General features: G+C 40.3%; 1 protein-coding gene across 3 annotated transcripts; it reads right to left on the reverse strand.

Moving 5' to 3' along the window:
* Positions 1–11,102: 11,102 nt before the first annotated feature.
* LOC129634751 (TAR DNA-binding protein 43) lies at positions 11,103–13,767 on the reverse strand. Of its 3 annotated transcripts, none has more exons than XM_055556985.1 (2): positions 12,851–13,767; positions 11,103–12,023 (listed from the first exon to the last, which is right to left on the reverse strand). In XM_055556985.1, exons 1-2 carry the CDS (start codon positions 13,680–13,682, stop codon positions 11,824–11,826), a joined length of 1,032 nt encoding a protein of 343 aa, XP_055412960.1. In that variant the 5' UTR covers positions 13,683–13,767; the 3' UTR covers positions 11,103–11,823. The 3 variants fall into 3 exon arrangements, with proteins under 3 accessions (XP_055412960.1, XP_055412959.1, XP_055412958.1); XM_055556984.1 differs by having other exon boundaries at positions 12,842–13,767; XM_055556983.1 differs by lacking the exon at positions 11,103–12,023 and having other exon boundaries at positions 12,280–13,767.
* Positions 13,768–25,580: the final 11,813 nt, after the last annotated feature.

Raw genomic sequence — 25,580 nt, forward strand, 5'->3', positions numbered from 1 at the left:
GCAGTCACTCAGTCGTGTCTGACTCTTTGCGACCCCATAGACTGCAGCACGCCAGGCCTCCCTGTCCATTACCAACTCCCGGAGCTTACTCACACTCATGTCCATCGAGTCGGTGATGCCGTCCAACCATCTCATCCTCTGTCGTCCACTTGTCCTCCTGCCTTCGATCTTTCCCAGCATCAGGGTCTTTTCCAGTGAGTCAGTTCTTTGCATCAGGTGGCCAAAGGATTGGAGCTTCAGTTTCAGCATCAGTGCACACTTAATGAACAAAGGAAACATCATAATCATGGAGATCATTCCAGAATGTAATCCACAAAATTTATTGAAATGTTTCCTAGTGGTATTAAAAGAACCAAGAGAGTCAATAAAGAGATTAAGAAAGAAGGGTAATTTTTATTTATTTATTTACTGGTTGCAGGGTGGGAGGGGGCATGAAGTTAAAAAGGGTAGCCTTATGGCTTTGCCAGGCAAAGGGAGGCACACCAGGCTTCTACCTTGAAAACGATGAAACAGTCATTTTTATATGGGGAAATATACTGGTCCACATGGAGGCTGTTGGCAATATTGATGAGCACAGTATTGGTGGAGTTGTTGGAGCAGGAATTGAGCCCTCTGGACTGGGGACAAGTGAAGGCAGTGCTGAAAATAGCTCAGTCTCCAGGATACCTAACTCAGAAAGAGAGAGAGGGGGGTCCTAGCTGCAGAACTTTCCCCAACAACTGCAACGTCTAATGCAATGGTAAATGGCACTTTCAATTCCATTTTCAGATTATGTGTTGCTAGAATAAGGAAATACTGTTAATGTTTGTATATTGATCTTGGAAAATTACTAAACTTAGTCATTTTCCTAGTAGGTTTTTAGTAGATCTGTAGGATTTTTCTGTACAAATAATCATGTTGTCTCCAAATAAAAATAATTTCACTTCTCCCCTGCCAACCCAGATGCATTTCATTTAATTTCTATTGCACATTGCACAAACTAGAATCTCCAGTACAATGCTGAATAAAAGTGATGAAGAGACACATTCCTGCTTTGTTCTTTTTCTTGGGAGGAGAGCATTGTCTTCCACTAGTAAATATTGTAGTAGCTATATACGTTTTGTAAATGCCTTTTTTCAAGTTAAGGATGTTTTCTTCCTTTTGAGGTTTGATGAGAGCTTTTATCCAGAATGGATTAAGGATTTTGCCAAATGCTTTTTCTCTATTGAGATTATCACATCTTTTTTGTTTTTTTTGTTTGTTTGTTTGTTTTTCCTTTTTCAATCTCTCAATATAGTAAATTATATAGATTGCTTCTTCAACTAACCTTGCATTCCTAGGATAAACTCCACTTGGTCAGGATGCAATTGCCTTTTGATACTGTTTCATTTACTAAAATTACTTTGCATCTGTGCTCATGAGGGATGTTAGTATTTAGCTTTCTTTCCATGTAATATATTTGCCTGGTTTTGTTGTCAGGAAAACACTGACCTCATAAAACGAGTTGCAAAATAGTCTCTCCTCTTAAAATTTATGAAAGGGGTTTTTAGAATTGTTAATATTTCCTCTTTTAAATGTTTGGTAGAATTCACCAGTGAATCCATCTGAGTCTGGAGTTTTCAATTTCTCTAACAGATTAAGAGGTACTAGGTTATCTGTTCCTTTTGAATGAGTTTTGACAGTCTATCTTTCAAGGGATCTATCCATTTCATTTGCTTTGCAAAATTTAAAGGCTTGAGGTTGTTCAAAATATTTGCCTGTTATCCTGTCAATATCTATACAATCCATGGGGATGTCACTTCTTTCATTCCTGATGGTGATAATTTATATACCTTCTGTCTCTCTGTGTCTTTTTTCCTTGACCAGCGTGAGCACTAGTTTATTGATTACAATGATCACAAAACTCTGGATTTTGGTTTAATTGATTTCCTCTTTTGTTTTTCTGATTTTTTTTCATTACTCTCCATTCTTATTTTCTTTTTCTCCTTCATTTTGCTTGGTTTGATCTAACTTGCTCTTTTTTTTCTGCTTTCTTGAGGTAGAAGCTGAGGTAACTGAGTTGAGACTTTTTTTCTTCTAATGTTAACATTTAGTGCTATACAATTCTCGTTGAATACTGCTGTAGCTGCATACCACACATTATGACATGTTGTTTATATTTTCATGCAGTACAGAAGGGAAATGGTATTTCGTTTACCTTTTGATTTTTTAATTTGATGCATAGTTAATTTGAAAGTATGTTAGTTTCCAGATATTGAGGACTTCCTAGAGATCATTCTGATATTAACTTCTAATTCAAGTTCTATTGTGATCTTTGTATGTTTTGAATCTTTTTAATTCATTGAGACTTGTTTCAAAGGCCAAAATTTTGCCATCTTAGTAAACATTCCATATGTACTTGAAAAGCTTGTGTTCCTTCTGTTATTGGATTGTTGTTGTTGCTTAGTCCCTAAGTTGTGTCCAACTCTGAGCACTTTATAAGTGTAAATTAGGTCCAGATTGAGTCCACCGTTTTGTTCAAGTCTCCCATATCCTTACTGATTTTCAGTCTAGTTGCCCTAACAATTTCTAAGAAAGGAAGTTAAAAATTTCAGAAAATAATTGTGAATTTGTATACTTCTCCTTTCACTTTTATTTGTTTTTGCTTAATGTCTTCTGTAGTTTTTTATTAGGCGCATAAAAGTTTAGGATTACTATATTCTCTTGATGAACTAACCCCTTTAGCATTATGAAACATCTTTACCCAGGGTAATATATTTGTTCAAAAATATACTTTGTCTCAGGGCTTCCCTGATGGCAGCAGTGAAGAGTCCGCCTGCCATAGCAGGAGACACAGGTCCAGTCTCTGGGTCAAGAAGATCCCCTAGAGAAGGAAATGGCAACCCACTCCATTATTCTTGCCTGGGAAATCCCATGGACAGAGAAGCCTGGTGGGCTATAGCCCATGGGGTCGCAAAGGAGTCAAACACGACTTAGTAACTAAAGAACAACAACAATACTTTATCTCATTTAAAGATGATCACTACATATTTTGTAGTATAAATGTTCTATATATTTTTCAAGCCTTATAATTTTAACCTAGTTGTCTCCTTTTATTTAAATTGAATTTTGTATCAGCATCACATATTGGGGCTTGCTAGTTTATCCAGTCTGACAATTTTGGGCTTTTAATTGTGGTGTATAGACCATTTTCTCTTAGTTTAGTATTTTTATTGATATTTCTCTAAATTTATGTCTACAATTTTGTTAATTTCTGACTTTCAAAAATAAAAATTGTTAAAAATCAAGCAAAGAATGTAGACTAAAATTCTAATAATAACATTTAAAGTTGAAGCTTTGGAATTGAGTGGTCAGTGTTTCTGCCCTAACTCTTAAGTATTCTGGCTCGGGTCTCAGCTTGCTTATCTATAAAACAAGGATAAGAGAGAAAATCTTCTTCAAAAGGGTACTGTATGGGTAAATGGATATATTGCATACAAATCATTTAGAAGATGAATCAGAAATATAGTAATCCTTCGTAATGATATATAAAGGAATTTTATTTTTATTTTCTTTTTCTATTCTCAGAGCTATGCATGTGGTAATTACTCAAAACCTGGTCTTCCTCCCCACAACCTCCTTCCTTCCTTTTCTCCCTCCTTTCCTTCCTTTATTTTTTGCTTCCTTCCTTCATAAGTTCATTCAACAATAAGGAATGAGCGTCTGTTCTTTCCAAAGCAACCCACTAAGGTTTAGACATAATATATATAAATAAAAAGGCAGGTTTTTACCCCTGTCCTCAAACAACTTAGAGCCTAGGTGGGAAGGAAGGGAAGGCAGATGTGAAAGATACCTTTTCTTACATTGAATAAACAGAGAGGAAGTTCATTCCTAGGAACTCAAGCCCCTAAACTCAAGCCTTCTTCGTGGGGAGGGGTGGGGGAGGAGGAAGGAAATCATTAAGTAGGATCCCCAGGCTCTAATTTTCCCAGAAGGAAATGGAAATCTACTGTTTTTCATTTCAGTGACGTTGTAATAGGCAGGCCCAAAGGCAGAAGAACCTGTTAAAAGTTTTAGGTATTTATTCCAACTCAAAGAACCTCCTTTGGCCTCTTGAGTTAAAGCACTCACTAGCTCTGGTTATTGCCACAGTCTTCGTCCTGTAACTCCTCAGCTTTTGTTTGTGCACAGAGTCCCGGAGGGCAGGAGGAGCAGCTGTTCCTTCAGACAGGAGCCCTCAAAGAGGAACACAGATCAGAGGACACCAGAGACAGGCCGCATTCCCTTCTCCAGGGAAGGAGCAAGTGTGTAGGCAGCTGCCTTGTCGCTGCTAAAGGCTCAGGCTTCTCCTTGAGACTGCAACACCGCCGTTGTGTCCAAAGTAACTGACTAGTACAGTAAGCCTCCCAGCAGGCACAGTGTATGAAACAGACCCCTGAGGAAAAGGAGAGTGTGTCTCCCCAAGTAGGACAGAACTCTTAATGTTAATCCCTATATTAACATTTCCAGAGTCTGGAAATGAGGACACGTGAGAAAGGTGTTGAAGCTTACCGAGTGTTCTGTTTTCTGAGAGCAGAAAAATCCTCTCTATTTCAAACCCTCTTCCTTAAGGAAAATCATAACTTCCTGTGGAACTGTGTAGGGAAAAAGCAAACTAGGGTGTCATTCCTTCCTCCTGCAGCACATACACCTGGAGCCAGTAGGTCCCATCCTTGCCACCCAGTTTTTGGGTCAAACTGCCTTGTGAAAAGCTGGCATATTCCAGCTGGATCATCTCTGGGGCACACATTTATATAATCCACACAGGACAGGCCATAATTCAAGAAGAAAGGAGTGGCAGAAGGTTGTTCTCATTGAAAACAAAAATGAACTTTGATTTATGTAAGCTTCGACAACACATTTTTATTTTCTTTAAATACTTTCTCACACAAAACAGAAATTGACTGGCAAAGCATTGATTCACAGCAACGTTTCAGGGCCTTAGCTAATACGAAAAATAAAATTCATCTGAGCTGATGATGTAATCCCTGTCCTTAGTTTCCACTGCAGAAAGAAATAAAAGAAAAAGCCTCCGGCTATTTACTTTGTAGACCACAGCCAGGAGAGACTTCAGATCAGAGGCTCCCAAGTGAGCCTCCCTCAGGAACTCAGTATTTTCTGGGGACACCGCTAACATAAAATATAAGGTTGTTGTTTTGTTTTTCTCAAATTTGCAGGAGAAACAGATACTTACGTTTTAAGCTTAATTATTTACCTGTTGTAAATTTTCTTTAAATGTTGAAAGCTGATACCATCATCAATATTATAATGAGAGTGAGATGATATCTGCTTTTGCATACATTTATATATCTAGTTGTATTAAATTTAATCTATTGATACTTCATATTACAGCTCAAAGAGCTCCCAGATGTTCTGTCCCCTGATCGAATTTGATTTTTCAATTTGTTAGGAATCAAGGGATTCCCATACTAACACATGAATCACTTTTGGAGAGAAATAGTCTTTTATGCTAGCTCTAATTGCTAGCACCAAGTTGGAACTTATTAAATGCCATGCTGAGTGGTTGAATCCCCATATTAACCTCATAAAGCAGGTATTGATATACTTTTCATGTGAGGAAATGAGGATCAGAAAGTTCACTGACATGTCTAGAGTCATTGCTGGGATGTGCTTAAGAGAAGACTCTCTGGCTCCAGAGTCTAGACTGTTGGTCTTATTCACTATTGAAAACTCATCACTGAAATCAATGCCCAACATGTAGTTTTTATTGAATAAATCTATGAATCAGAAAATAGCCCATCAGTCTGGTAATTGATACTGGAGGCCAGAGTAAAAAACTGGGAATCAGATTTGCTTTATTTCACTTTGGGTAGGGAGTTTGGTCATCAGGACATGAATAGCATCCAATCCTAAATCTACTATTGTTTCACCTCAGGCTTGTCTTCCTGATGCATCTGTGACTAGCTCTTTATTTTCCTGCCCCCTTAGGAATAAAGACATAGATTTTTGCTCGTATTTTCCTCCAGGGAACACCACTGTCATGGAATGGACTCACTAGGATTAGAGCCTGAGACAGGGAGGCAGATACCAGTGATTTATTGAGGATGAGCTCTCAAGATAAATCTGTAAGAAAAGGAGGGAGAGAATAATGGAAGGGAAGAAAAGGAACTGAGTGAAGACATAATCTCTGGAAACTCTACATTTGTCCTCCTCCATAGGAGGCTGTGGCACATGAATCACGCTGCGTAGGTCTCCCTGTCTAGAAGCAAGGGCTGGCCTTCTGCACATCCATACCAATCAGTCATTGACTACCGTCAGCCCCAGGAAAAGAGATGCATAATCCCCTGTTCAGGGCACCCCCAGTCTTCAGAGAAGAGGCAGCTTTAACTGCCAACACTAATGGAAGTTAGAGGAGTGGGTTGTCATTAAGGGAAGGCTGGCTGGGCACCAACAGTGTCTGTAAAAACTCTTCTGGAGATTTGATCACTCCTTGGCTTTCAGTCCATAAAAAGTCAGTTTACTGATTCAATAAACTGCAAACATCTGCTGTCTATGCAGGTATTTGCTTCATGCCAAGGTTGCAGAAATGAATAAGGCTCTTCTCTATTTTGCGGGCATGCATGCTCAGTCATGTCTGACTTTCTGTGACCCCATTACCAGGCTTCTCTGCCCATGGAATTTTTACAGGCAAGAATCCTGGAGTGCATTGCCATCTCCTACTCCAGGGGATCTTCCCAACCCAGGGATCAAACCCACAACTCTTGTGTTTCCTGCATCGGCAGGCAGGGTCTTTGCCACTGGCACCACCATGGCAATACCATGTCTAAGTCAGACTGTAAAGAAGTGCATATATACCCAGGAGAATTTCAGATGATAAGGAGTACCATACAGTAAATTAATCAGGCCAAGATAACAGAGTGACTTGTGGGTTGGTGATGGGTTTGGAATGGGTGGTCAGTAACTTTCTTCTACAGGACAGTCTGAGCAGAGACTGAATTGAATAAGAGAAGAAAATAAGCTGCATGAAGATCTACAGGCAGAACTTTCTTGGCAAAAGGAATGGCAGGTGCAAAATCCCTTTGGTAGGAAGAAGCTTGTCTGCATGTAAGCACTCACCAGAGAATGAGAAACCATTAAAGGAATGATCAAAGCATGGGGAGGAGATTCCAGGACTCCAGTAGTGGAAGTGGGAAATAGATGCACACACAGTTGGAGAAAGATGGCATATCAATGGGAATCATCTGCATCAGAAGCTGAAATACAAAAATGAACAAGCTTTAGTCTCTAGCCTTAAGGAAGCCACAGCTTAACCCTGAAACAATAGTCATATAAACAAAGACTCATTCAAAGGACAAGTGTGCCACGAAGACACAAAGAGGGAAGCCCGGGATTCCACCTGAGTGTGGCAATAGGCACCCCCAGAGGGAACGAGGTTTTTTGGTAGGGCCTTAAGGCATGAGTAGGAGCTTACACTCCAGGAAAGAAAACGGTGTGAGCAAAAGTATGAATGTGTAAGATCTGGAATATCTAGAGTATAAGTATTGTAGGGACGGGAAGAAGACAGGTGGTGAGGACAGGCACGAAGTTCTGCTCATTTACCTGGAAAGACAAACTTGAGCAGCTCTAAAGCAATTACTTATTTTTATTACTGTCTTTTAATTAAACAGCATCAGAAACATTTGTTTAAATTCAGCTCCCAGGACAGCATTTCCCAAGTGTGTTGCATCAGCCACCTGCATTAGAATCCCCTGAAATGCTTATCAAAATGCATGTTCCTGGGTCCCCCACCCCTCCAGCCCTTCTTAAAAAAAGACTTGTTGGGTTATAACCTTTATCTAGGAGGTATATGGAAACTTTCCAGTGTCTATAAATGTCATCACAGGTAAAAATGAGATTTTTTTTTTAATTTCTGAGATGAATGTGTATTTGCTTTTCCCTGTATTTTCTACAGGTGGTAAGAATTTTAGCTGTTTTGAGAGTGAGTAGAAGAGAAAGATTGCTTAAGCCTATGGGCCTTAAGAAAAAGCCAGCCTTGTGTACAATTTTTTAAATTTATTTTTAAATTGGAGGATAATTGCTTTACAAGGTTGTGTTAGTTTCTGCCATACAACACTATGTATCAGTCATAAGTATGCATATGTTCCCTCCCTCTTGAACCTCCCTCCCATCTGCTACCCCATCCCACCCCTCTAGGTTGTTACAGGGTGCCAAGTTGAGCTCCCTGTGTTATTACAGGGTGCCACGCTGAGCTCCCTGTGTTATACAGCAACTTCCCCTTCAGTTCAGTTCAGTTCAGTCACTCAGTCGTGTCCGACTCTTTGCGACCCCATGAATTGCAGCACGCCAGGCCTCCCTGTCCATCACCAACTCCCAGAGTTCACCCAGACTCACATCCATCGAGTCAGTGATGCCATCCAACCATCTCATCCTCTGTTGTCCCCTTCTCCTCCTGCCCCCAATCCCTCCCAGCATCAGAGTCTTTTCCAGTGAGTCAACTCTTCGCATGAGGTGGCCAAAGTACTGGAGTTTCAGCTTTAGCATCGTTCCTTCCAAAGAAATCCCAGGGCTGATCTCCTTCAGAATGGACTGGTTGGATCTCCTTGCAGTCCAAGGGACTCTCAAGAGTCTTCTCCAACACCACAGTTCAAAAGCATCAATTCTTCGGTGCTCAGCCTTCTTCACAGTCCAACTCTCACATCCATACATGACCACAGGAAAAACCATAGCCTTGACTAGACGAACCTTTGTTGGCAAAGGAATGTCTCTGCTTTTGAATATGCTATCTAGGTTGGACATAACTTTCCTTCCAAGGAGTAAGTGTCTTTTAATTTCATGGCTACAGTCACCATCTGTAGTGATTTTGGAGCCCAGAAAAATAAAGTCTGACACTGTTTCCACTGTTTCCCCATCTATTTCCCATGAAGTGATGGGACTGGCTGCCATGATCTTCATTTTCTGAATGTTGAGCTTTAAGCCAACTTTTTCACTCTCCACTTTCACTTTCATCAAGAGGCTTTTGAGTTCCTCTTCACTTTCTGCCATAAGGGTGGTGTCATCTGCATATCTGAGGTTATTGATATTTCTCCCGGCAATCTTGATTCCAGTTTGTGTTTCTTCCAGTCCAGCGTTTCTCATGATGTACTCTGCATATAAGTTAAATAAGCAGGGTGACAATATACAGCCTTGATGAACTCCTTTAGTGAAATAAATATAATTTAGTAACATCAAAATGTTCCCTACTCATGCTGCTAAGTGAACATGTGTGCCTCTGAAAAACAGATGCAGTACAAAACTGTTGATGAGGAAAAATAGAAAGATGTTTATAAACATGAGGTACAAGAAAAGGGACTGACACACTTATATCTAGTCACAGGGTTATCCATGAAAAGAGAAGGGTTGGGGTCGTGAAGTAAGGATGTCTGTGTTTATTCTATATATTAGAATCATTGGCATTAAGAATGTAATTGAACTATAAATTTTTTTAAGGAAAAATTACCGTATAAATTTTCCAGACAATTGGGGGAAACAGGTCTAGAAAGTTGAAGAAGTAAAAGCAGTTTCTGCCCTGTTGAGATGAAAGGGTAAATAATTCTGAGCTACAAGTGTGAGTGCTGAATCCAAATCACCAATCAGCATAAATCCTGTCAAGAGCTCATTTCCCAACTTCTTGTTGCAGGTTTACTTGTTGATGTTGGGTTCAGCATTTTATAAATAGATGTAGCTATATGCATTTAAATACATACATATACCTGTGCAGATTTTCTATACTAGGCTGCACAAGTTATTTGTCATATTTAATTTGCTTGTTCTTTACGCGATAGCATTTCTTGCTCAGGGATGTCTCAGGGTTTGGTGACTCAAAGGACCATTCCAGAAATAAAATTTGAGCTCCAGGTAACCTGCCATAAAGAAGTTGAAATTGGCAATTAAAAAACAAGAAACTAAGCATTTGTGTTCCAGAACCTTAGTGAGTTTTAACCTGTGGCCTCAAAGACCTGCTGTGGCCTAATGAGAATTTAAAAACAAACTTCTGTTGGTGAGAAATTAGAAAAATTGAAGCCTTGCCAACTGGAATTCAGCTCTAAGGAACACGCTGAGCTTCCAGTTATGAATAGAGTGGCATTTGCAAAGCGGTATTTCAGAAAACACGTAATTCATGGGGGAACCTATAATATTTCTGACAAAGAGTCAACGGAAAGAACATTTCCCCTCCTTAAAAACCACCTGAGAGCCTTCTTTAACAATGAAATTTAAAAAGTAATTCTTCTCAAATTGAATTAAATTCTTCTCAATTCTTCTCAAAACATTCCCAACAGTTTACCCATAAGATTTTCATTTTCCTAATCATGTCCATTTCCATAGTTTTCTTACTACTTACGTTATTGAGAACTGTATTGTTATATTTTGTTTAACTTAAATAGATAGATATGTTGTTAAACTTAATAGATATTCTATCTATGAGAATTCCCTAAACAGGGGTCTATGGATTCATGAATAGGATTGTGGATATGTGTGTGGGGCGGGGGTGCTCAGTCACTCATTCACATCTGACTCTTTGCAACCCCATGAACTGTAGTCCACCAGGCTTCTCTGTCCATGGAATTTCCCAGGCAAGAATATTGGAATGGGTTGCCATTCCTTCTCCAGGGGATCTTTTCAACCCAAGAAGCGAGCCTGTGTCTCTTGCATTGGTAGGTGGATTCTTTATCACTGAATCACCAGGGAAGCCCCCTCAAATATATAGCCTTTTTAAAAATCAAATTTGTCCTCAATAAAAACTTGCTAATTAACATATCTAATTTACTAGACATGTGTTGATTTCATGGGAGTAAAATTCTGAAAGTAAAAATCATGCATTCTTACATGCTTTGGTTTTTCTGGAAAGTAACTTGTATCCCACTTGGCTTTATTATAATGGCCCCAACTCCCAAAGGAAGTGCTATATTTTGAAGTAGCAAAACCTCCAATTCCAAAGTCCTGACACAAAATGAAATTTCCATGTGAGGAACTGAAACCCACCAATTAAGTACAGACAGAGCATAAAAATAACTTTATTTTTTTTTTTTTTTTTTTTTTTTTTTTTATTTAAATCAGTTTTATTTAAGAATTTCCAACAGTGACAACTCTTATAAAAAGCATCCAAGCACAGGACACAGAACTGCAGCAAACAGCATTCTTATGGGTAGCTAACAGACATGAGAACTTCCACCCTGCTTTGAGACACCCCGAGCTCACTGGTGAACTCTGCTTCCAAGTACTCCTGCAAAGCACACCACAAGCTCAGTCCATGTTCTCAACCCATCAGCTTCAGTTCACATTACCACACTTACAGATCAGTAACAGAAGAGAACACACACCATACAGCATTCACAGCAGTTGACAAAGGGGTAGGGGAAATACAAGTATCGTTTCACTTAACACATTCAGCTAACGTGGGTCATCTAAGAACAAAACTCACTTAAAAGTCTTCCAACAGATGTGGATGTCCTTTGAATGCAAAAACATTCGTACATTATTTGCTATCCTTGCTCTCTGCACACTCTCTCACCAAAGCCACAGGATTGAGAGACACATCTCGCCAAGTTAAAAAATATCCATTATGCACCACCAAGTCTCTGCACGCGCTCTCTCCTTTTCTCGCTCATACTAGCCTCTCATGCCTCGGCACCACCATCAATCCCACACAAGGTTTCAAAAGTTCAAACAGCCTTCTGGTTCCATATCACAGCCTTGCGTTCATAGCGTTGATACGACTCCATGAAATAAAGAGTAGCGGATAAAAATGGGACACCCACCGTCAAAGACGCAGCCTGCGCAGTGTGATGGCGAGTTCTTGAATGAGAAAGCATGTAGACAGAAGTATTCCTATGGCAGAATATTTACAGCACTACTTTCAATGAAGTGCTTCTTCCATAAACATTTGAAATGAGATGAACTGCAGAGATTAAATGAAGGCTTCATATTGTACTTTTGTATATGAAGGGAGACAAGTGTTAAAACAAAAACAAAAAAAAACCAAAAGAACCAACCACTGTGACACCATGATCTCCAAAGAAGAGATTTTCCTAAGGAAAGAAATCCATATGGTGGGGTTCAAATTAAAACAAGGAGAAAAGAATGTAGTCCTAATCAATGGTTTCCATTTTGAACATGCAAAGAATTCACTTGACAGTCCAGGGATAAAATATTACAGGAGAAACCCTTTGATATCAATTGTAGTGTGTTGGTTTACCAATCAGGCAAACAGCAGTTCACGTTCAAACACTCAATATTTCAACCCTTTATGTAACAAAACTTATAAAATTCCTTTAGCTCTTCCTCTTTTTCTAAAGAAAAATGTCAAAAATACTGCTGAATATACTCCACACTGAACAAACCAATTTTGAAAATTCTTACATATGTTATTTTACAATATACTTACCATGAGTTTAGAAAAATTTGAATTCCCACCAGTATACCAACTAACTGTAACCCAACGTCTACATTCCCCAGCCAGAAGATTTAGAATCCATGCTAGAGCCGAAGCCTCCATTAAAACCACTGCCTGACCCTGCATTTGATGCCGATCCCCAACCAATCGCTGCACCTGAATTAGAACCACTGTAAGAGTTATTTCCAGAACCAAAAGCCTGATTTGGCTCCCTCTGCATGTTGCCTTGGCTTTGGTTATTACCTGATGGGCCAGACTGGTTCTGCTGACTGGCTAACATGCCCATCATACCCCAGCTGCTCTGCAGAGCAGCCTGGGCTGCAGCCATCATTGCTGGGTTAATGCTAAAAGCACCAAAGTTCATCCCTCCACCCATATTACTACCCTGATTGTTTCCCAAACCCGCTCCACCCCCTCGACTATTTCCAAATCCACCCTGATTCCCAAAGCCACCTGGATTACCACCAAATCTTCCACTTCTTTCTAACTGTCTATTGCTATTGTGCTTAGGTTCAGCATTGGATATATGTACGCTGATTCCTTTAATGATCAAGTCCTCTCCACAAAGAGACTGGGCAACCTGATCATCTGCAAATGTAACAAAGGCAAAAGCCCTGAACGGTTTGGGGATGAAGACATCTACCACTTCTCCGTACTGGCAAAAGAACTGCCGCAGTTCATCAGCAGTCATGTCCTCTGTACAACGCCCAACAAACACCTTTCTGCTTCTCAAAGGCTCATCTGGGCTTTGCTTAGAATTTGGAAGTTTACAGTCACACCATCGTCCATCTATCATATGTCGTTGTGACATTACTTTCACCTGGGTTTCATATTCCGTGAAGCGAACGAAGCCAAACCCTTTTGAATGACCAGTTTTAATATCCTTCTTGACCTGAACCATAAGAACTTCTCCAAAGGTACTGAAGTAATCTTTCAGATCCTGTTCAGTTGTTTTCCATGGGAGACCCAACACTATTAAATCAGATGTTTTCTGGACCGCTCTTTTCACTTTCACTGCTGATGAAGCATCTGTTTCATCCATTTTTCTTTTGTTATCTTTGGGATAGTTGACAACATATACCAGATTCCCCCAGCCAGCATCGGGGGCGTGCAGAATTCCTTCTACCAGACGGACACCTCTCATACACTGAGACACTGGATTCCGGTAGCGCAGCCCACATGCCCCTGGAAACTGGGCTGTAACCGTGGACAGCAGCACTGTCCCATCGTCTTCCGATGGTATCTCAATAGGCTCGTCATTCTCATCTTCGGTTACCCGAATGTATTCAGACATCTTTGTTTCTCCGCTAGGCCGCTGCTAGGAAGCCCGACAGGGAGAATGAAGCAAGGAGGAATCCAAGAGCAGCCCAGCTACCACTTCGCTCTAAAAATAACTTTAAATCTTAGATATTATGCTGTAATGGAATATACTAAAAAAAAATCTTCCAGAAAATGAAATAAAAACATTTGTTACTAAAATCTTAAGAAAGTTGATATATGATGTAAGTAAAACTTTAGCTTTTGTAAAAATTCTATCATTTCTTCTTATTTAAATTAATTAATTATTTTAAATGAAACAAAGGTGAATATTTTTAATCATAAAAGGTACAATTCACAAAGAAGATAGACATGATAAACCATTAGATACCTTAACAACAAAGAAACAAAGATACATAAAGCAAAAATCAGAAGAAAGAACTGAATCATCAGTTCAGTTCAGTTCAGTTGAGTAGCTCAGTTGTGTCCGACTCTTTGTGACCCCATGAATTGAAGCATGCCAGGCCTCCCTGTCCATTACCAATTCCCAGAGTTCACTCAAACTCACGTCCATCGAGTCAGTGATGCCATCCAGCCATCTCATTCTCTGTTGTCCCTTTCTCCTCCTGCCCCCAATCCCTCCCAGCCTCAGAGTCTTTTCCAATAAGTCAACTCTTCACATGAGGTGGCCAAAGTACTGGAGTTTCAGCTTTAGCATCAGTCCTTCCAAAGAACACCCAGGACTGATCTCCTTTAGAATGGGCTGGTTGGATCTCCTTGCAAAGTCCAAGGGACTCTCAAGAGTCTTCTCCAACACCACAGTTCAAAAGCATCAATTCTTCGGCACTCAGCCTTCTTCACAGTCCAACTCTCACATCCATACATGACCACTGGAAAAACCATAGCCTTGACTAGACGAACCTTTGTTGGCAAAGTAATGTCTCTGCTTTTCAATATGCTATCTAGGTTGGTCATAACTTTTCTTCAAAGGAGTAAGCATCTTTTAATTTCATGGCTGCAATCACAATCTGCAGTGATTTTGGAGCCCCCCCAAAAAAAGTCTGCCACTGTATATAATCATAGTGAGGCATATTAACATTTCTCAGAGAATATTTTATCAAGTGCAGAAAAAAGAATAGGAGCATCTTGAATGGTCTCATTAATAATTTAAATATAATAGATTTAATTTATATTAATCATATCCTACATAAATATATTTTAAATTTTGTATCTCATATGTTGTTATTAAATGTCCATAGGACATTTAGAAAAACTGGCAAAAAGATAAACATTACTAAATTTCAAAAAGTAGAATGCTTTTTTGTGTGTGTGGTTCAGTTATACATATATGCATATGTTATTTTTGAAATTATTTTCCATTATAGGTTATTACAATATATTGATTATAGTTACCTGTGCTATACAGTACAACTTTATTACTTGTTGCATATCTATTTTTTAAAACTAGAAATCTAGCATTCTATTCATACTAACTCAAACAAGTGGAATCAAAATGTCATAAATTTTTTAGTTAGGCAAAAATTCATGTTTTCTAAAATATACATATCCTTTATATATATGTAGACCAGAGTTTTATTTTACTATGCTAGATAAAGGCTTGAGAAAGAACATTTAAAAAAGAGAGAGAGATGGACAAATTGGAAAACATAAACTAAATGAAATGGAAGCACTGAATATGAAATAGAAAAGGTGAAACAAACTAGCTAGTAAAAGATCTTCATTAGTCCAATTGTTTTTAAACAAGTCTGCTCATTAGAAATCTATCTGGAGCTCTGGCAAAAAAAGAAAAGAAAAGTAATATTTAGGCATTTGTATTTTTCAAAAAATTCCAAGATAATTATGATATGCATCTAGATTTTAAAAAGTGATTGCAAGTTTTTCTTTTAAGTGGTTGTTCTGGAGAGACAGAATTCAATAATTTTTCTTTTGACCAATCATGATACAATGCTATTAAGTGAGTAATAGTTACATAATCACAACAGTAAAAAATGTTTATCAATTTTCACAGTCAATAGCCAGACAAAAGAGACAATTACAATTGCAAGCCATAATGGGAACATGATTAACCTAACAATATAAAATAATTACATACAATTTGAAGGGTCAAGCAGAGTGATATGGTAAGTGGAAGTGCATACAAGCACATGTTTTCATCTGCCTAATCAATGTCTTTTGGTTGGTGCATTTAATCCATTTACATTTAATGTATGCTATGACCAGTGCATTCTCTTGGCAAAATGCTATTAGCCTTTGCCCTGCTTCATTCCGTACTCCAAGGCCAAATTTGCCTGTTACCCCAGGTGTTTCTTGACTTCGTACTTTTGCATTCCAGTCCCCTATAATTTTGGGAGGCTCCAAAATCACTGCGGATTGTGATTGCAGCCATGAAATTAAAAGATGCTTACTCCTTGGAAGGAAAGTTATGACCAACCTAGAGAGCATATTGAAAAGCAGAGACATAACTTTGCCAACAAAGGTCCGTCTAGTCAAGGCTATGGTTTTTCCAGTGGTCATGTATAGATGTGAGAGTTGGACTGTGAGGAAAGCTGAGCGCGAAGAACTGATGCTTTTGAACTGTGGTGTTGGAGAAGACTCTTGAGAGTCCCTTGGACTGCAAGGAGATCCAACCAGTCCATTCTGAAGGAGATCAGTCCTGAGTGTTCATTGGAAGGACTGATGCTAAAGCTGAAACTCCAATTCTTTGGCCACCTCATGCGAAGAGTTTACTCATTGGAAAAGACTCTGATGCTGGGAGAGATTGGGGGCAGGAGGAGAAGGGGACGACAGAGGATGAGATGGCTGTATGGCATCATGGACTCGATGGATGTGAGTCTGAGTGAACTCTAGGAGTTGGTGATGGACAGGGAGGGCTGGCGTGCTGCAATTCATGGGGTCACAAAGAGTCGGACACAACTGAGCGACTGAATTGAACTGAACTGACATTTAATGTAATTATCTATATGTATGATCCTATTACCATTTTCTTAATTGTTTTGGGTTAAAATTCTTTAGGTAGGGCTTTTCATTCTCTTGTTTTCTGCCTAGAGAAGTTCCTTTAGCATTTGTTGTAAAGCTGGTTTGGTGGTGCTGAATTCTCTTAACTTTTGCTTGTCTGGAAAACTTTTGATTTCTCCATCAAATCTGAAGGAGAGTCTTGATGGGTAGAGTATTCTTGGTTGTAGATTCTTCCCTTTCATCACTTTAAATATGTCATGCCATTCCCTTCTGGCTTGTAGAGTTTCTGTTGAGAAATCAGCTGATAGCCTGATGGGAATTCCCTTGTATGTTACTTGTCATTTTTCCCTTGTTGCTTTTAATAGTTTAATCTCTGCCTTTAATTTTTGTCAGTTTGATTACTATGTGTCTCAGTGTATTCCTCCTTGGGTTTATCCTTCCTGGGACTCTCTGTGTTTCCTAGACTTGGTTGATTATTTCCTTTCCCATGTTAGGTAACTTTTTCAGCTATTATCTCTTCAAATATTTTATCAGATCCTTTCACTCTCTCTCTTCTCCTTCTGGGACCCCTATAATGTGAATGATAGTACATTCAATGTTGTCCTGGAGGTCTCTTCCCTGGTGGCTCACAGGGCAAAGCATCTGCCTGCAAAGCAGAAAACCTGGGTTCGATTCCTGGCTTGGAAAGATCCCCTGGAGAAAGAATTAGCAACTCACTCCAGTACCCTTGCCTGGAAAATTCCATGGACGGAGAAGCCTGGTAGGCTACAGTCCATGGGGTCGCAAAGAGTCGGACACGACTGAGCAACTTCACTTCACTTTACTGGAGGTCTCTTAGGCTGTCTTCATTTCTTTTTATTCTTTTTTCTATATTGTTTTCTGCAGCCGTGATTTCTACCATTCTGTCCTCCAGGTCATTTATCCATTCTTCTGCCTCAGTTATTCTGCTATTGATTCCTTCTAGTGTATTATTCATCTGTTTGTTTGTTCTTTATTTCTTCTAGGTCTTTGGTAAACATTTCTTGCATCTTCTCAATCTTTACCTCCATTCTTTTTCCAAGATTTTTAATCATATTCACTATCATTATTCTGAATTCTTTTTCTGGAAAGTTGCCTATCTCCACTTCATTTAGTTGTTTTTCTGGGGTTTTATCTTGTCTCTTCATCTGGGACATAACTTTCTGCTTTTTTATGCTGATTAGCTTTCTGGATGGTAGTTTTGTTTTAGTCATCGTGGGCTGTGCTTCTTCTTGCTTCCGTCTGCCCTCTGATGAAGGAGGCTTAGAGGCTTGCGTAAGCTTCCTCATGGGAAGGACTGGTAGTGGGAAAAACTGGGTCTTGCTTTGGTGGGCAGGGCCTTGCTCAGTAAAGCTTTAATCCAACTATCCGTGGATGGGTGGGGTTGTGCTCCTTCCCTGGTAGTTTTTTGGCCTGAGGCCACCCAGCCCTGGGGTCTTTGGGCTCTATGGTTGGGTTAATGGTGACCTCCAAGAGGGTTTTTACCAAAGGCGACTTTCCCAGACGGCTGCTGCCGGTCCCCCCATCCCTATGGTGAGCCCCTGCCGACCCAAACCTCCACAGAGGCCCTGCAACACTAACAGATAGTTTTGGTTCAGTTTCCTATGGGGTGAGTCAGTGCTCCTTTCCTCTGAGTCTTGGTGAGCTCAAGGTTTTGTTTGTGCCCTCCAAGACTAGAGTCTCTTGTTTTCCCCAGTCCTGTGGATCCCACTGGCCTTCACAGTCAGATTCTCAGTCCCTTGTCAGGTCCTCAGGCTGGCAAGTGGCCTTCAGAACCTTGACAACAGTGAGAGAACTTTGGTATTATTGTTCTCAGTTTATGGGTCACCCAGCAAGTGGGTATAGAATTTGATTTTATTGTGATTGCTCCCCTCCTAGCATCTCGTTGCAGCTTCTCCATTGTCCCTTGACGTGGGGTACCTTTTTTTGGTGAGTTCCAGTGTCCTCCTGTTGATGGTTATTCAACAGCTAGTTGTGATCTTGGCGCTCTCGCAGGAGGAGATGAGCACACGTCCTTCTACTCTGCCATCTTGAACCAGAAGTTATAAGTAAAACCTTAAATCATGAGATCAAATAATTCCATTCATCAAGCCTCATTGAGGAAATTTTAAATAACTTTTGTAATTGCTGAGTTACCCCTGTTATGTCCAGAAACATCAATAAATTCTTTGAAACATGTATTTTTATGAATTCAGAAGCCTGCTGACATGAAACCAGCTGGATAAATGAGCTCTTTCTTAGTAGCTAGATTGTGGTTCAGAAACCCAAGGTCTATTGATCAGGAAATTAAGTTACTGATTTTGTTTTTTGTATTTGGGTGTGGGTGTTTTTTGCTATTTAAATTAGTAGTTCATTATAGGAAATTAATAATTCATTTTATATAATGTAACATAGATTCATCACAAACATTCAAATAATACAGGAGTAGGTAATATGAAAGTTATAGTCCCTTATCTTTCTTCTCTCAAATCTACTTTCTACACTTTACAGCTATTTACAGTTTGGTTTCATCTTTCCAGACATCTGCCCATATATGAAAAGCATTGTTGTCAAAAATGAGATTGTATTATGTGTACCAGTTAGAGTCAGAACATTAACCAAATAGCACATCAAAGTAAAACAAAGTGAGAAAAGTTTAGTGTCTGAATTAGGTATAAAGCTGTGGCAGCGTGAATGAAGGAAAGTCGCAGGCCCCTTGGACTTTAACAGCAGGTGCCGTCACCCACCTAGAATGGAGGGAGTAGTTCTAGACCTGAAGACAGAGAAGGTGCACCCCCACAGAAGCTCAAGTCATGGGGCCCAACCATCTTGCAGACAGAGAACCAGGGAAATAAGTCTGCCCTCTACTTCTTCCTTCCAGTCTCTTCTGAGTTCTAACCAGAACAGGAGGGCAGGGACATAGTTTGAGGTTTTTAGGACAGGTCTGTCCCCAAGACCCCAGGAAAGGATGGAGGGGGCAACACCAGCGGGAAAGCCCTGGCATGTTTAATTTACTGTCCTGCAACTCTGGCTTTTGATAAACATAGGACATTCAGGCAGGTCTGTTCTATGCATACACCTCCTTTTTTCATTGTCACATAGAATTTCATTCTGTGGAATTACTGTAGAGGAAACTCAGTGATGGGTTGGACCCCCAGTTTTTCACCAGTTCAAGCAACGCTGCAGTGTTGGTTCTCATACATCTGTGTCTGCAGCCTGCTGTGAGGAGTCCATGGGATGCTTTTCTAGGCCAGAAATTGCTGATTCAAAGCAGTTGCTGCTTTTTAAAGGATCTAAAATTTTTCCTTGCTCCCATTTTCAGAGACCAGAACTCTCAGAAAGCTATTGTGCAGGAAATAGTGCAGTGAAAATGGTGGTGACGTGTTGCATCCGATGGTTATAACTTCATAGGTGAAGTTATATATGAATTTCAGAGGTGAAGAATGGTGTGTGGAACCAGAGGCAGGAAAGACGTCTCCCACACCCTGCCATTCAAGGCATCGCAAAGACTAGGTTTTCAGGGTTCTTCTCTATTTAGAGTTCTAGCAGCCTTCTCAAAAAGAGAGTATGGAAGGGTCACTTTGTGAGGCTTCACATAGGTAACAAGACCTTTATAACTGGGTGGAGATTCCAGGTAGGAAGTCCTTTCCCCAGTATATTAGAGGCGTTCATCCATTGTAGTGTTTTCCAGCTTTGCCAACAGGAAGTTAAGGTTGTTCTAATTCTTGAACTTTTATTTGTAACTTTCTCCTCCTAATCTCTAATTTTATAAACAATATTATCTCATACATCAGTGAGAACAAAGAGTAAATGTTCTCTAGATTTTTCTTTTGGAAATAATTTTCACAAATTTACCTTTCCTCTGCAAATCCAGGAAACATAGTCCCTTCTGTTACGTAAGAGACTTTCTCTGAGTCTTAACTTGCATTTCTGTGTCCTCAGATTGGATGAAGAGAGCTCTGAGCAGGGGCCACATTTTCCAACACCCAGGGTTGGGCAGTGTTTCTATGGTTCCTATCACCCTCTCCCTTGGTATTCAGTCAGTTCAGTCAGTTGAGGGCAAGGGTTTGAGCACAGCTCCTAACAAATGTTGAACCATATCTAGGGCAGCACTACTGGACTGAATGGTACCTGGCTCTTGGAGAGTTGATTTATCTTGAAACAATTATAAAAATCATATGCAAGAAGCAGTATAAGAAGCAGATGTGAAATCCCCTTGTCACACTGTTCCCAGTGGGCTTCATATTCTCCCCACTGCTGCCGCTTCTTCTTCCAGGAGGCACTGGTTAGTTTCCTTTTTCTCACCCTCATTTGCTTCACATTCCTGAGAGTTATCTCTGGCATATAAAGGGTGGTACCTCTGGGCCAGCGGGGTAGTTCAGGGGAGGACCAAATGCCTGTGGATGGCTTGGAGTGCTGCTTGGTGAAGGGAGGATATTCAGTCAGGTGTTATATTCAGCAACACAGACCTTGAGTTTCTAACATAAGGATATACAGGGGTGAGAGTGGCGGGAGTAAAAGCCCTTCTCATTATCTCTTGCTTTGACAGGCTTCAGGGATGACTGAACTTCCAACATTTCTCAATTCCTTTGGGGAATTTTTACAAAAATGTAGCCCATTGCTGAGCAATATCCTGCATTACCAGTACATTGCAAGACTTTGTTTGTGTCTGTATGTGTGTTTTCACAGATATGTCAATGACAAGATCGGTAGGAAGCTAAATCTGCTAACAATTACAAGTGAGGCATTCAGGGCTTTAGGATTATGAGTTGCTTTGTACTGTTCTCCCCACTGGGGCAGATAACTATGAACTAGAGAAAAAGAGGGAGTGCAATTATTTTGGATGCATCTATGCCAAAGAAACAAACATCTTACACGGCCTTTCTGTTGGCCCATTATATATGACAGTTCTTCTGGCATTGAGTTTTATTTCTACAAAATGGAGGTGCAAATGGAAGGCTTGTTGTCTCAGACCGTCTGCAGTACTTTGTCAAGATAGCATCTCCTTTGTAATCTTCAAGGGAGGAAGGTTTCTCAGGATATGGATGAATGACCTCCATCAGAAGAAGTTCAAGTTCTTCTGCCACCAGCATCCATCCATGATTCTGAGCAAGGGTAGACCATGCTGGCCCCCCCCACCCCACCCCCCCAGCCCAGCTCCCTTGCCTGCTGCCTCTGTTCCCTGTGCCTCACAGCTCTGGGCAGGATGACCTGAAGACAGAAGATAGGACTGTGATAGAAGGATGCGATTCCCAACATCCAGATAAAAGCGAGTCTCCAAACAAATTATTTGCTAGAAGGTGTTTTATTTATTATAGAAATAGAATAAAAGGCAGGATGACAAAAGGAAATTCTTGAAATGGCAGCGTAGGTACAGACTGCCAGTTTTAACATTTTCTTCTTGTTCATTTTTGGTCTTCTAAATGTGCTGATACATTTTTTTAGAATGCTATTAAGGTTAGCTCATTCTTTCCTTTTCTGCTTTATTCACCTAAATATTACATTTTAGGTCATTTTTCATGGAGCTATGTCATCTTCATAAGGATTAATGTAAATGTCAGCACAGTAATTCATCAAGAGCCAGTTCCATGAGCAGTCTACCAGTTGCCTTGTTTGAGGATATTACATTCTGTTTTATTTTCATGCATTATAAATAGTGCTGTAAATTATATACTCATGTGTAAGTAACATTCTTACAGTATTTCAAATTTTTTTAAGTTCCCAGGAGGAAAATTCTTGGGTCAAAAGACTGAACACTTTTAAAACTATTGAAATTGATTGTCAGGTAGGTTTCAAACTGCTCTTGTTCTCACACATTGTGGGGTCATTTCAGCAAACACTAAGTGCTTCTTTTTTCATGAGTGAATTCTTAAAGAGACAAATTCTCCTTGTCCTTAGCCTGGCATTCGGTGCATTCCTTGTTTGGACAACTATATTGTTCATATTTTCATCTTTGAAATTATTTTGTTGAAAGGACAGTTTACACTGGAAATGTGAGGTTCTTGCAAGTGTCATGGGCACTGCTGGTATGTTTCTGCCTTCATGAGCACAGCTTCCTTTACAAAGCATGAAGGGACTGGGACATCATGCCCCGTGGGATGGTTCACCATCCATGAGCTGGGGGCAGGGAAGTTGCCTCTGGTCCCATAGCCCTCCTTCATGAGGGGACTGACATCTGCCAGGGTTGTACACCAGCCCTGGTTTACAACCTTGAGGAGTCCTTTCACCTCATTGAGCTTCAACATCATTGTTGTTGTTGTTGTTTAATCGCTAAGTTGTGTCCGACACAACTTTTGCAATCCCATGGGCTGCCCACAGCCTAGAAAATAACCATACCCTAAAACATGAAACAAGAAACTACAGTCAAATCGACACATGCACAGTGAATTAGGGCTTCCCTAGTGGCTCAGTGGGAAAGAACCTGCCTGCCAATGCAGGAGACACAGGAGACGTGTGTTTGATCCCTGGGTCAGGAAGTTCTCCAGGAGAAGGAAATGGCAACCCACTCCAGTATACTTGCCTGGGAAATTCCATGGGCAGAGGAGCCTGGCAGACTACAGTCCGTGGGGTCGCAAAAGAGTTGAACACAAGTGAGTGACTAAACAACAGCAATAAATTACATCCTTCCCTCTAGGTGGGTAAGGGACATTACTATTTAAAGGAATCCTATAGGAAGTCTTTCAAATACCCACCACCCTTCCTGCAGTTATTTAATAATCTCTATGCTTCACCCTTCAAATCCAGATTTGTATATACAAGTCCTGTTTAGACAAGCAGATGCATGTCTTCCATCATGCTAAGCTGTGCCATCTGCCCATGCCTCCTGCACACTCCAGTTGCACTGGGCTGCTCTCAGGGTCTAGAACTAGGCTTATTCTGATCTAAGGGCCAGTGCCCTTACTACCTCCTGCATCTCGTTCTTCCTCTCCCCACCACCCTACTTCTCATAACACAGGACTCAGGTCAAATGACTCTTCCTGTCCATAGCAAACTCCTCTGTCTGCTTTGGCTGCGATTACTCTCCTTATCTAGAAACCCTCCACCTTCCCACTTCCCACTTCCAAGAATTATGTTATTGATAGAGTTATTTACTTACTTATCATCTCTCCCCCACAGCTAGAAGGAAATGTAGAGGAATTTCATTGGCTGCCCAACACCCAGAACCTAGAGCGGGGCTGGAGACCCAGAAGGCACTCAACAGATAGGTGTTGCTGAGAGCACGGTTGTAGCTCATTTATTTAAAGATTTTTATAAGCTTTTTTTTATTACTCACCAACAAGTGATTTGTACACTGCCTATGATAAATGCCTCGGAGAAGGCAATGGCACCCCACTCCAGTACTCTTGCCTGGAAAATCCCATGGACGGAGGAGCCTGGTAGGCTGCAGTCCATGGGGTCGCTAGAGTCGGACACGACTAAGCGACTTCACTTTCACTTTTCACTTTCATGCATTGGAGAAGGAAATGGCAACCCACTCCAGTGTTCTTGCCTGGAAAATCCCAGGGACAGGGGAGCCTGGTGGGCTGCCCTCTCTGGGGTTGCACAGAGTCGGACACGACTGAAGCAACTTAGCAGCAGCAGCATGATAAATGCCTAGCACTCATCAAACTTTAGCTTTGGGGTTAAAGAGCTCCAGTTTTCTGCTTCAAGATGCCCATCTCTACCCTGCAGATTACCAATGCCAAAGATATCACTGACGTTTACAGTGACTTCATCCGAAGAACTAATGGGGTTTTGCCTGTTTTTCTTTCTTCACAGTTATTTGAGGCTTTTAAATAGATACACCTTCCCATAATTGTTGAGGGAGGAACTATGGAATTCCTGGGGCTTCTTTCTTGAAGACTTAATTTGAGATTAATCAAAGCTCCACTAGCGTTTGATTTTTGCTGATGCCTTCTCATCTCCTTTGCTATTACAACAGCCTGCAAAAATAGCCCTGCACATAAATTATGCATTAAGTCTTTAAATATCCTGGTCTTTTTCTCTTCCTGCCCCACCTCCAAGGAGCAAAGATTACAGTGCTCTTATGAAGTACCTTTTGTCTCTACTATTGGACTCTTTTCCCTGGCACTAGAGTATTTTCTGAAAGAAACTGATGTTTGATGAGACTCTATCTTCAAAACAGTATACATACACACACACACACATGCTCATGAAATATATTTTAAAAATTTAAAGTAGAAAGCCCTGCTCAAAATTAAGAAAAGACCTTTTTCTAGTGCCAGAAAGTTAGAGAGAAAATCTTTCACTTGTGAGTGAAACTAAAATCACGTGGTCTGTCAGAGTAACCAAACCAGTTACAAACTGTAGAGGCTGCTTTCATTTAAAAGATAATTATCCTAAAGGATGCATTTGGGTTATGATAGTCAAGAGCCCAAATCCTCTGTGAGCTCCCTGCAAAAATAAATCTGGGATCCTTGTTGTTTAACTACTTTATATAGTATTTGCACTACTATATATGAAATAGATAAACAACAAGGATTTACTGTATAACACAGGGAACTACAATCAATATCTTGTAATAACCTATAATGGAAAAGAACTGGAAAAAAAGAACACATAAACACACACTGAACACTTTGCTGTATACCTGAAACTAACACATTGTAAATCAGTTGTACTTCAATGCGAAAAAAACTGGGAGTCATGCGGTGTGTTCCTGTCTATGAAAGGTCACGTGATCAGCCCAAAGATAGGACCCAGGGGCTGCTGAGAGCCCTAGGACTGGGTAGAAACATAGCAAGCAGCAAGAAAGCAAAGTTTCTTGAGTAAATTCCAGGATATTGGGGATCCAGAGTCTCCAAAACCTCTGTGATGTGAAAACACAAAGTGATCTGATGCAAAAAGTTGTCCAGAACCTGTGAACTATAAAGAGGCCTGAAGAGATATGACTCAGAAGGCAACTCTGTCATTCCAATAGGAATATCTGCACAAGCGAAAACCCACACAAAACCCACACAGA

This window comes from Bubalus kerabau, chromosome 20 (assembly GCF_029407905.1).
Source record: "Bubalus kerabau isolate K-KA32 ecotype Philippines breed swamp buffalo chromosome 20, PCC_UOA_SB_1v2, whole genome shotgun sequence".
Classification (NCBI taxonomy): Eukaryota; Metazoa; Chordata; class Mammalia; order Artiodactyla; family Bovidae; genus Bubalus; species Bubalus kerabau.

Bases quoted from the DNA above. Each gene is read 5' to 3' on its own strand.
- LOC129634751 (XM_055556983.1), bottom strand. From the start codon at position 13,682: ATGTCTGAATACATTCGGGTAACCGAAGATGAGAATGACGAGCCTATT.